The sequence below is a fragment of the Lathamus discolor genome, chromosome Z, assembly GCF_037157495.1.
Source record: "Lathamus discolor isolate bLatDis1 chromosome Z, bLatDis1.hap1, whole genome shotgun sequence".
NCBI lineage: Eukaryota > Metazoa > Chordata > Aves > Psittaciformes > Psittacidae > Lathamus > Lathamus discolor.
The window spans coordinates 74,612,130-74,624,933 of record NC_088909.1 but is presented as its reverse complement, the minus strand read 5'-3'; the positions used below and the strand labels follow the sequence as shown (position 1 = coordinate 74,624,933).

General features: G+C 40.0%; 1 protein-coding gene across 7 annotated transcripts in view; it reads right to left on the bottom strand.

The window, feature by feature from the left end:
* Window positions 1-6,070: 6,070 nt before the first annotated feature.
* The window catches only part of PIP5K1B (phosphatidylinositol-4-phosphate 5-kinase type 1 beta), a 101,991-nt gene continuing 95,257 nt past the window's right edge, over window positions 6,071-12,804 (bottom strand). For all 7 annotated transcript variants that reach the window (XM_065662560.1, XM_065662557.1, XM_065662562.1 and 4 more), the window contains one exon: window positions 6,071-6,743. In XM_065662560.1, the coding sequence (XP_065518632.1) occupies window positions 6,741-6,743 (3 nt within the window). In that variant the 3' untranslated portion in view covers window positions 6,071-6,740. The remainder of the gene's footprint in view (window positions 6,744-12,804) is intronic.

Sequence of the window (12,804 nt, the reverse complement as noted above, 5' to 3'; positions counted from 1 at the left end):
AGGCGGCGCGGAGCTACCCCTCTTCCGCCGGCGCCACGGGCCTGATCTGGGGTGGGGTGGGGTGGGGGAGTGCGGCGGCCGCCGGCGAGGCCTAGAGCAGCGGGCCAGGCCCGACGGGCACATCTCTTCGTCCTTCCCGGGCAGAAGCGCGACGCCCGGGCGGGACGGGTCTTCCCCAGCTGTTGCGGGTCAGGGGACTGGGGGTGTTTCTGAGGGGCATCGTCCTCCGCCGCCGGCCGGACCCTTCGGCCTTGGCAGCGCGTCCGGTAACGCGTGCTGACCGCAGGCAAGCGTGTCGGCAGGGTGCTGCGGCCGAGCAGCGGCGGCGGTCGTGCCGCCTGCTGCGTGCCCACGGCTGAGGAAGACGAGCAGCGTGTGCGACGCCGCAGCCCCCGCTGACCGCGGCGCAGCACAGGCGCCGTACGCTTCACCGGAGTGTTGTGTTGCCGAGACAGCAAAGCTGCCTTGGGGTCCAGTACGGCCTTTCCCTGCCGCGTGCCTTCTCCCGGCCGCGGCAGTTTCCCCATCAGTCCATCCAGTGGAGAGGGAGGGTGTCCTTCCCCCGCCGTGCAGCACAAGCATCGTGCAGCGAGGCTGTGCCTAGAAAAGAGGGGTGCTGGGCCCTGCTGTACTGCTCGGGCTTTTTCACGGGCATGGGAGAACTCGGGGACCTCGGATCGCACCGGTGTCATAACGACAAGTAGCTGAGATGGTCACTCTGTAACGTGGCTGCAACCTCTGCGCACCTTCAGGTCAGCTGCTGTTCTTGGATCAGGGAGTCATTGCTCCTGAGTGGAGCTCTGCAGGGACCTGCCCAGGCACAGTGAACTTGCCCGGTAGGTGTACAAGAGGCTGGAGCCTGGAAAGGACAAAAATGACGAGCAAAGGTACACCCCCCCCTACCCTGCCCGTTCACCGCCCTAAAAAAGGAAAAGAAGCAGTCCCAGCAGGGCAAAGGAAAGTTGCTATTTTTGTTTCTATTTGTGCTGTGTTAGTGATTGTAACATACATAACATACCACGCCACACGTGCTGACAGCACCCTCATTTCAGCAGCCTGAGCTACAAAGCAAAAGACTTTAAATTGAAAGCGTGTTGTAATAGCAGTCATTTGCTAAGGTGCGTGGTAAGAATCTACTTCCTGTGGCTGTGCTATTCTACAGTTTCTGTCGTCTTTTCAAAGTACAGTATCTACAGTTTTTCTAGACCTAAGCAATCATAGCAGTTCCCTCTTTCTTAACAATTTAGGGCAAGAACTGTAGAACACACTAGCAGTACAGAGAAGAAGCAACGGGACAAGGACCAGGACTAGTATTTTGGGTTCAAACTTTAGAAAGGCTGATTGGACAATGGATTCATTCCCCAAAACTGGAATAGCTGGAACTTACACAAAAAACCCTGTTGAGATTCCAGTTCACATTAACTGCAGTTTGAGCAATAACTAAGTTCCAGGTTACCGCACTGATGTGAGCAGCTAATGCAGATCACTTGGGATAACAGCCAGCAGTTTGTCCGGGAGCTATTTTGGCTGTGTGAATACCTCTGCCAATGGAAAGATGCATTATTAAAGGCTATAGCATCCACTTGAGGACCCATTCTAGGACGGTATTTGCTGTGCTAGCAAGTAGTATGATCCATTACCTCCTGTAAGTAAAATATTACCCTGATACAGTAAAAGGAAAATAAAGCACATCATTTATCACAGCTGACATATGTTTGATAGACCTTCTGATGAAGTGCTTTAAAAAACAGTGAAGGAGGAGAAAGGAAATTATGTTGTTCCTACTGATTTATTTAAATGCTGGTCATACTGTACCATTAATGATATGTGAAGATATCAGAAGTCCAAGCTCAACATCTTCTATTGTTACTTAAACTAAAAAAAAAAAAACATAAATAGGCTTACCAGGGACCAGGGAGATGAGAGATCAGAAATAATTCTGATGAAAAAGTTTCTTAAATAAAAGCACATTCAGTGGGAGCACAGACAAATTTAATTTCAAACCCTTCCACAGGACAGGACTGAAAGATACCACAGTTGCAAATAAAACTGTAAATATGTAAAGCATACATGTATTTAAGAAACTTACCACTCTTTACTGTGATACATATTTTTTACATTCCTAAAACTCTCAAAGAAGCAGATGGCATCTTTCAACACTTTAGGGAGTAAATTGTCAAGTTTCTCGCCAAGATTTGTATTATTTCTTTAAAGTGAAATTACTTTGTACTACACAAGGGGCAGAAGCCCAGACAATTCAAGCTGGTTGTGGGAATTTCAACTGAGAGTTTGAGGTCTGTTGTAGTTAAGAGTTCTCTGTACCAAACCATATTATTTAGCTTAGTCACCCTCTTGCCTCTTTCCAGCAGAGCCTGTGTGTTTGTCACCAGTATGTTCTCTCAGACCTTGTAGGAGTCTGTGTTGTTGCTGATTTTGCAAGGAAAAGTTTTACACATTGAGCAAATACAAGATACTTTAATTCCTTAATGAGCAGCCCACACTCTTTATCACTTCTGGAAGGAACTAGTTATGTGTGTGCAGTTATAATGGCCTACATATTGAGATAAGGCCTATAGGGAGAAAACTTTTATCAGACTGCAGAGTACATTAGTAAAGCAAACAGTTCCCTTTTCATATCTGGGAGAGGGGAAAGCAGCAGGCAGAACAGTGGAATGCCTGGTATTTTATTTATGTAGCATTTGATCTAGTAAAAGCTGGGTTTTTTTTTACGTATCTTGCCATTCCCATAAAAAGAGTGTCAGAAGATATTTTCAGGTATTATCCAGGTAGTTCCTTGGAAAAACAGTATTTTTCTCTAATCATCCAAAGCCATATGCAGCTCTAAACAGGAAATGTGTATCTCTTGTTTCTAAGTTTACATCAATGAATTGTTGTAGATTAGGTATTTTCTCTGATACTACCAGTCTCACTTACCAAATTGTTTAAAAATTTGTCAACATTGTTCACGTTCATGAGCTTTACAGGATGTTATTACCAGTGAGGATCATTCACACAACTTCCAAAGGGCCTGAGTTTGGGGATTAGCAATTTTAATGTATTAATAGATGTTATAATTAAATATGTTAAATTAATATTTTAACTTTTTTTTTTTCATCCTTGTCCCTGAGGTTAATGTTGTTCATATCACAACACTTCAGTATCAGTATCTTTTAGTCTGGTGTAAAGTGACTGCAAAGCAGTTCCAGATGCAAAATTGCTGCACAGTCAGGCCCCACACCTGTGAGAGACCGTATCTTAAGGTGACTGTCTCAAAGCTTGTTTGCAATCCTGGTGAGCTTGTTTCAAGACTTCCTGGTGGGTTAACTGAGCTCAGCTGCTGTGAACAGATAAGGCACAGCCACCCGAAACCAGCTTCCACACAGAGGTCAAGAACAGTCATGTCGCTTTGTGGGATGTGCCTGAGCATAGGTGACCACCTCAGCCTGCCAAGGCATGTGCAGTCCATGGTAAATGATCACACAGTAATCGTGTGAGCTGCATGGCAGGACTGGGACAGGAATGCAGTAATACTCTATAAAGGACTGTGCAATCAAATGGCTGGTGGGACCCTTGTCACCGAAGTACACAGAGGCTGCGGACCAACGGGACATAGCTGAACCCATGGTGGTGACTGTCTCTTGCAACTCTATCCCAACTGTTTGCTAGATATCCTTCTTTTCTATTTCTCTGCCTTTCCTATCGCTGCTTTCTTACCACAGTAAATAAATACTTGGTTTAGACAAGTAATCAATAAATTTCTTTGATTAGCAGCATTTGGCCTCTTGTATCTTAAGCTCACTCTAACAGTGAATCTCACCGACTTGGGTCCTCCTGGACCAGGACATCACCTTCTGTCTGGAAAGAGCTGGTAACTTTCTTGTTGCATGCAGATGCACGCACCACTGCAAATGGGTCCACAAACAGCTTCTACGAAAAACAGGTGGAACACACTACTGATTACTTTTTCATCACTCTCTAGTGTTAAGGGTTTGGGAAAACAGCATTGAGTTATATGAAATCAAATTGTCTGAAATATAAGCACAGTCAACAAGAACACAGATCTTGGGATAGGTGCTAGTATTTTCAAACTATTAAACTCTAGTACAAGGACATGAAATTGTCTTTTATTGGGTTTTTTGTTTCGTGTTTTAGAACTGAGGACAACTGCTACATGCCACCACAAAAGGCAGAACCTTCTCTCTGAATGCCACATAATTAATTCACAGGGTCAGATTTACAAATCTGGAGTTAGTTCCTACCTTTCTCTAAGCAGACAGCAACCTGTGCTTTATCCTTCTGGGCAGCTTGCAGGGCCACAGTATTCAGGTACCACTGCACACAGATTGCCCATGTCTGTGACCTGATTCTTTAAAGTTTGCTCCCTGTTGTAAGTTGCATCTGTTTAGACCTGGAGAAATAGACCAATACATTACTTCAGTACCATAGGGATTTGATTATACCTTTGGTATGTATTTTAGTTTTACGTGACATGCACTGCTTCCTTAGCTTTATAGGTATGTTTAAAAGTCTTTAAATTTTCAGAGCGCTACCAGTGAAAAATATCAATGCAAGATGAAGAGAAACACAATACTTAAGCATGAAACATAAGCATCCTTATGAGCTCCTGTACTCCTTGATGTTTGAAGCTTTACACTGTTTTGTGTATTAGAGAAAGAAATGTGTTCCAAGTTACTGATCATTAACATTGCTTAGCTGTAATCCCTCTTTCATCACAGTTGAACCATTTGGTCACACACATACACACACAAAACCAACCACCCACCCATCTACCCTAAATAACAAAAACAACAAACAAAAAAACCCTAAATGCACATGCTTTGGAGAAGGTTTTCCCAGGAGGCTCCATAGGCTATACAGGATTTCCTTTTTCAAGTGTTAAATGACTGTTTTAATTTATAAATGGATGTGTTAAAGGGATTGTATACAAAGGATGGCTCAGAACCTGACAGAATTGTTGCAGTGAAATTGTGTGTTCTGGGGACTTCCTAAGGTCAAATGATTCAGACACTACAGTCACTAGGTAATTGGCAAAAGTGACATGTTATGTGCTTAATGGTTAATCTGGTGTTTAAGAATTTTCATGGTTTTCCCCAAATAAGACTAATCAGAAATATCTACCTTGTATAGAGACATTTTACATATACTATGACCTGTGCATGGAAGGACCAGATACTTCACGTGAATGTACAGAATGTTTGTTTACAGGGCATGCAGATTGGTCTCTTGAATTTCTAAAGGGAACACTGCAGAACAATTATCTTTTTAGATTAAGCAATCTTATTTTCAAGCCTGGAGAAAAGGTAATCGCAAGACACAAGCTCTAAGTTAAGACAGACACTCAACATGCTTAGAGAAAAGACTCAACCCTTTCTGTTTCTCTGTTCTGTACATAACTGAGGAATTAATACCCTCCTCTTGTCAGGGTTACAGGATTACATCAAAAAAAGCCCCCAAATGTACCAAAATGTTAAATGAAAAATTCTGCAGAGGTACAAAGCATAACTGAATTGAAGGAATTGAAGGAATTGAAGTGCCAAGTTTTGGTTTTGCCAGTTCAGCACGTTTGCTTCCCTAAATCCTAGAAGAAATGTTATTACCAATAGCTTTCATTAACTTTCAAAGTGACACCCATCTAGTTTTTAAATATATCACTACATCACAGCACAAAACCTTTGACTGATGGTCACTGGTGTGGGGGGTCATACTTCTGCTGCTAGGTAAATAAAGGAACCAGAACAGTTTCTAAAGTTACCTTAAAATGACTGCCCATACTGAAAAACCTGAAAACGCTTTTATGAAGCAATGCTTATTGATTATGTTCTGCTGCTTTTTCTGTTCTAATTCCAAGATTCCCCTCTTCATTATAGAGCTGGTAGCAGACAAAGCCAAAAAGAGATGCCATTTTATAGGGTGGTTCTCATACCTCTTGAGATACCTCTCAAGACTGTCTCATGAAGGTAGAGAAATACCAAATGTAAGTCTTGTACAGATCAAGAACAGGTTGACAACTGTGATAGTTCTGAGAACAAAATATTTTATTCATCAGTAAAACTATAGTTTACAGTAGTATTTGCTAAATAAATTATATAATTTCTCTTTTACAAGAAATAAACTAAAATCAAAAATATTTCAAAGACAATATATACACAACATAAGGCCTTTTTATAAATAACTTTTTTTTTTCCTCCTTTTCACCAGCAGTGAAAGTATCTTTAGAGACTCATTTTTATATAGTATGTGTGGAGATTTACCCTAACCCTTGTATGACATCAATTCCAATTTCCATTAATGTGGACCTAGGTGATTAGAACTGAAGGATCAAAACTAATTTTATTAATCACTGTGCTTATTCTTAAATAGGTAAAGCAGACAATAGATTTTGCTTGTGCATAGTTACAGAATGCATGCAAATAAAACCACTAGAGAGCTGGTAAGAAAATACCACTTCCAAGTCTGTAAAAGGTGATTGGCAATATAGTAGAAAGCAGCCTGAATACACAGTTCTTCACAGTTCAGCAAGCAACAGCAGATGATAGCAGAGTGGAATGTTTCATGTAATTTTTGCCAAGTCCATCAATCCTTTCAAAGATCCTGACACTTCTTAGAATAAATCCAGTTGACTATTACTCCTCATCTGTTAGGCTCATAAAATTCCTCCTTCTTAAATGAGGAGTGCAGAAAGCGCTCTTCGTTAACCTTGGTAGTCTGTGTATTCTTTGTTACTGGAAATACAGAAATTACAAGCAAAGTCAAGAGTTGTGGTTGTTTTCTTACAGAATTATGAACAGATAACATGATTCTTCCCCTAGACAGACTGCAGCACAGTTTGGCAGTGATTCTTTTCTTACCTTGCCCTCTAATCAAAGGCATTGGGTGCCTCTTCTTGTACAACAGGTAACTCCCATGGCTTTACAGACATTGCAGTACACTTACGCTACACGAAATTGAACTAACTACTTGCTGCTGCAAAGTGCTGAACACACTGGACACCAGAGAAGACAGTCCCAACTGAGAGCACCCAGCAGTTCACTACAGCTTTTATTACCTTGTAGAATCAACTGGGGCCTTTGTAACTTCAAAGCATTAGGGGAAAACAGCAGTCTTTGTAGATCATATATGGAAGTCCTGTTAGCTTCCGCATGATGCCCTTCCCTAATGGAATATCATACCTATCCAAAACCTTTAAGGCACAACTAATGTTCTAGTCAAGGTCATTCTATTTCACCAAAAAATCACATAGTAATGTTAATGAATCATAGTTTTCTACACTATCATCTCCTACAGAGGCAGTTCTTACGCAATACAAATAGTTGATCACTTCTTGGCACGTAGTGATAGGATGAGGGGGAATGGCTTTGAATTGAAAGAGGGTAGATTTAAATTAGATACTAGGAGGAAATTCTTCATTGTGAGGGTGCCGAGGCGCTGGCACAGGTTGCCCAGAGAAGCTGTGGCTGCCCCATCCTTGGCAGTGTTCAAGGCCAGGTTGGACAGGGCTTGGAGCAACCTGGTCTGGTGGAAGGTATCCCTGCCCATGGCAGCAGGTTTGGAACAAGATGAGCTTTAAGGTCCCTTCCAACCCAAATTATTCCATGATGCTATGATTCTTAGCATCTCTATGGAGTCAGAGATAAAGTAAAGAGAAACTGTTCTTCACTAAACACCTTATTACTACAGCTCAAACTAAGTGTAAACTGACAGCTGAACAAAATATTGCAGTAAACTGAATGCATCTCAGCTAATATATCCAACATGGAGCATCAAATCAAAGACATCTGTAATGAACTTTTTTACTATAAAACCTTGCGAAAAATACAATGAAGATGCAAGTTTCCATTTATTAAACAGACTTTTAAGGTCACCTTTAAATTGTGCTTTTTGATACAAGCATTTAACTAACCTTTAAATAGTTCAACAGCAATCTAATCTTGACTATGAACAGCAAAAAAATCTCCAAAGGCATTTTTATAACTTATCTCAGAGAAAGGTTACTAGTAGATTTAAATCAATATTTTAGTTATGACTTCTAGCACTAGACCTTCAACCTTGAAGAATGATATTTAAACCTTTTACTGTATTGTGCACCAGTGTTAGGGTGTTCATAATCACTGATGCTAGTGAGCACAGTGCTGATTTTTTAAAGGACTTTCTCTCTCTAGGTAGCTGTAGTCTGGCAGTCAAAGTCTATCTACTGCTATGTTAGAATCTGAACGTGCTAACAGAGTAAAGTAGTATATACTTGCAGGACACAGAACAATTTAATATGCAATGTGAAACTGATGAATGAGTAAAATTGAAGTCATATTCTAAAAAGAATATGACATAAGGCTAAGAAGGATTAAAAAAAAAAGTGTCAGTTTGGAAAAAAAAAATAAAATGCTAGTACGAATAAACAAAATAATGTTTTATGAAGTCAAGATAAATGAGTCAAAATTTACACTGGCACCATCTAGTTTGTGGCTGAAAGCTCAGATCAGAATGGCTGCAGTTCAATTTTTCACAGACTTAATGGTCATTCAGCACAACTTCAGATCCTCTGCCCTCATCACTACTTTTTTACTCTCAAAGGAGACTAGCAGTATTGCTGATGCTAGCTTTGTACTATTACACTAATTACATAATGCAATTATGACCAGTTTATTCTTGATGTCTTTCCTCTGATCCTTCCAGAGCATTTCAGAGGGATCAGTGATGGAAAAAATATCAGTAAAATTTGCTGATGTTGGAGAAAACAGACTTGACAGAAACCTGTAGCAGCTGCTGTGCGTCACAGAAACATACTTCATGGTACTGACGCCATTTTAAGAAGGTGGGATTTTCAGATGTTCAACTTTGTGTCAAGTACAGTCCAGTTCTGTGCATATGATTCTGGAAAAAGCCCACCTATTTCGAGGCGCAGGACATGATCCTCTAAGCAACTATGTAATTGCTGCACAACTTTGGGGTTATTTTCACTGCAGATATAAGAAACATTATTTTGTGATAAAGACTGAGTTTGGCTGTATAATTTGGTCCAAAATGATAAATAATGGACAAATGACACTACAGGATACATTCCTGTAATCACTGTCTGAGATGTCTCACACTGGGTATATAACAGATTTACAGTGTTTAAGCCTACTGGAGGCTTGTTGTATCAGAGCATTTTTGTGCTCTATTACTCTTTTCATGGGTATATTTTTGATGTGATTGATTTCCTCATATGTTACATTAAAAGCCTTGGGCATTAGAACATGTAGTTATGATGGAAGTACAATCCCCTAGCCAAAGTTATATCTGACGTTGAATATGAACTAGGAAATGCTCAAAGGGACGGGCTTTAATAAAGAACTACAAGAGTGAGAACAGAAGAAAAGATGAAGAGCACTGAAAAATAAGACCACCCAGATAGTTTGACAGTTGCTAAACAGCATTTTATAGACCAATATTTGTAAATCTGTTTATCTGTGCATCTACAGCAGGTTTGAAATACAAAAATAGTCTCCAGTGATGTTTTAGGACTTCAGAATCCATAATAAAATTCGTATTTGGACATAAACCACAACACTAAGTAATTCTAAATGTAATAATATTATCTATGCAATTCATATGACACAATTCATAGCTACACTAACCAGACTCCAAATACGTTGGGCTTGCACATCGCTACAGTTATTCCATTCTTTTATTTCACTGAAGTCCTTATCAATCATTTGCAGCCATATTTTCAGTGGTATTGACTTCTGAATTATATACAAATTTTGTGAGCCCTTTGTTCAGTAACAGGAGGCAATGCTGTATTTCTATGTAACAATTTCTGTATGACATCAGAATCTTCCATTACAGTTAAATATAAAGAAGTATTCTTCAAGCAGAATAGTTCTTTAAAGAAATCTTACAGGCAAGGCATATATTTATTTAAATCCTATGTTTATCACGAGATGACTTGAGGTGTGCAGCATCACAATGAAGCAAACTTCAGAGTTTATCACTATGCTATTTATATGCATATTCTTGTTCTACTGTAATTGTAAAGGAAATTAAGCCTATTTGCAGTGAAACAAAGTAATTCTTAAGCCTTACTACTCTGGTATTGTAATTTGTCAGAATAATATGTCAGTTACCTTTGTAAGTAATTTCAGGGATAGGCTAAGCAAACACAGTGGGGTAGTTCATAATTGCACATGTTGCTCTTCCAGGGACAGAAAGCTCAGTTAAAGAATTTGGGACTTCACTGCAGAACAGAAGGAATGAGGTGACTTTAAGTTATTCTTTACTTCCTAAGTGAAATTATCACTTCTAAGGTCCTCCATTTTAGGTACCAATCCTTAATAACAGTGGACTTAGGTCTTCCGGATCAGCTGCACTTGCTGATATCTGTTAAAAAACTTTTGCAGAACTGGGTTTATGTTTCCTACTAAGCAAGTTCCATAGAACACAGTAGACTTTTGTGTTCAACAGTGTTTGCTGATATTTCATGCTTTTCTGCTTCTGTATCAGCTGATGACGCTGATAAACTTTGTTTCCGGAGGAAGAAGTAAACGTTAGTTTACTCTGGGTTTTTTGTGATGTTTTGGTTTTCAGGTTTTTGGTGTTTGGTTTTTTTTGGTGGTGTTGTTTTGGTTTTTTTTGGTGTTTTTGTGCTTGTTTGTTGGGGTTTTCTTGTGGATTTCTACATGAAAGTGCTAAATACTAAATAGAAGAACGTTACCTTGTCTATTGCTGGCTTATGTACAGGACACTTTATTTCAGATTACATCTTTTACTCTAAGTACCTCATCTATCATTGTATTACATAAAGGAAGAACCCTTTAATGTTTTAATTCTCTGCAGAGAAACACTGCAAATTTCCAACTACTTTACGTATCTGCTTCTATCTTGCTGCATTTTTTAATTAAAATATTTTATGGAATATTCATTTTTTGTTTCTCATTGTACAGTGCTAGAATATTTTGGAATAATTTAGTTTAGCTTATACTTAGTGCTCAGTGCAGATCATGGTTAGTCATATTTTATTGATAAAAGCTAGATTTCTTAAGTTATTATCTGGGTTAAAAGACTTATGAGAAAATAAAGCAATGGAATCTTAAAGTAAACTTGGATTTGAGGATGTTCCTAACTGTGCTGCTTAGAGTGGCAGGTTCACAAAACGCTAGTTTGCTGAGCCTGGTCTTTGTTCAGAACTGAGAAACTCTGGGCCCAGACCACCTCTGCAGCTGCAAACTCAAGATGTCTCTGTACTGGTGTCCTGGAACAAAAATTATTGCTGTTACCAGGTAAAATCTCAATTTTGACATTAGCTGCACAGTGTGAGTTCGCACAGTGTTCCCTTGTTGTGGTTTAAGCCCAGCGGGTAACTCAGAACCAGGCAGCTGCTCGCTCACCCCCTCTTCTTACCCCTGCTCCTGGAGGGATGGGGAGGAGAATCGAAAGAATGTAACTCCCACGGGTTGAGATAAGAACAGCCCAGTAACTAAGGTATAACAGAAGCCACTGCTGCTACCACCAATAATGATAATGATAGGGGAAATAACAAGGGAAGAGAATACAACCACTCACCACCTGCCAACCAATACCCAGCCTGACCGAGCAGTGCCCTAGCCCTTCTGGGTAACTGCCCCCAGTTTACATACTGGTCATGACGTGCTGTGGTATGGAATAGCTCTTTAGCTAGTTTGGGTCAGGTGTCCTGTCTCTGCTTGCTCTCGGCATCCCCTCCTCCCAGGCAGAGCATGAGACTCAAAGTCCTTGGTCAGAGTAAACATTACTGAGCAGCAACTAAAACCATCGGTGTTATCAGCGCTGCTCCCAGGCTGAAAGTCAAAACCACAGCACTGCACCAGCTACTAAGAAGGAGGAAAATGACTGCTGCTGCTGAACCCAGGACATTCCTTAATGTAACACCCCAAACCCAATGCCCTTTCTCACCTCCAGGAACTACTTTTTACAGTCTCTGCTCCACCCTACCTTACTTGATTGTCTGAATTTCTACATAGCACTGTTCCAAAAAATAAATAAAAAAAAAGCGCCTTTTTTTTTTTTTTTTTCAGTATGTTAACACGCTGCTATTTTACCACATGGTTTGGGTTTTTTTTCATTCATTCATGGGATCAAAAATTCATAGCTCTTAATATACTAGAGGACTAAAATTTGTCCAAGAAGCAGGACACAAACACATCAAAGGATTAGTGAAGTGACTGAAAATAAGCAAGTTACTTTTCATTATATAACCAGGCCTGCACAAAACATTTATCATTAACCTAATGAACAGACTTTCCTTTTTGACCCTTCCTCTCTAGTACAGTTCTTGCCACAAAAGTCACAGACATCTATTTACGAAAATAGAGGATTATATCAGAATGTTCAATTTGTGCTTTAGGAAACCAAACCTTCATGAAAAAAACCTTAACTTCGCTCCCTCCCGTATTTATATCGAGAATTTCAAACTGGCCTTAAAAGGTCAGGTGCACAAAACTTCCCTCAACTGGAATGCAAGTTGGGTGCCTACATCCTTAGTACCTGTGGAATGTGAACTGTAGATACCAAGGGAATTTATAAATTATGGATGATATAAAGACAAACAAAGATGTAGACTTGAGTTTATCTTTCAGCAGTCACATAAACTGCTCACTAGGAGCTAAACCAGAAAATATATATTTTTAATCATATTCCAGCTACCTCAACTGGACAACCCTTTACAGCAGAAAGGGGAGCTTCATACTGAGCTCCGTACTGAGCTCCAATGTACTTCATGCTGAGCTCTACTTCACTGGCTTTAAAATCAGGGATATAAACATAGAACTT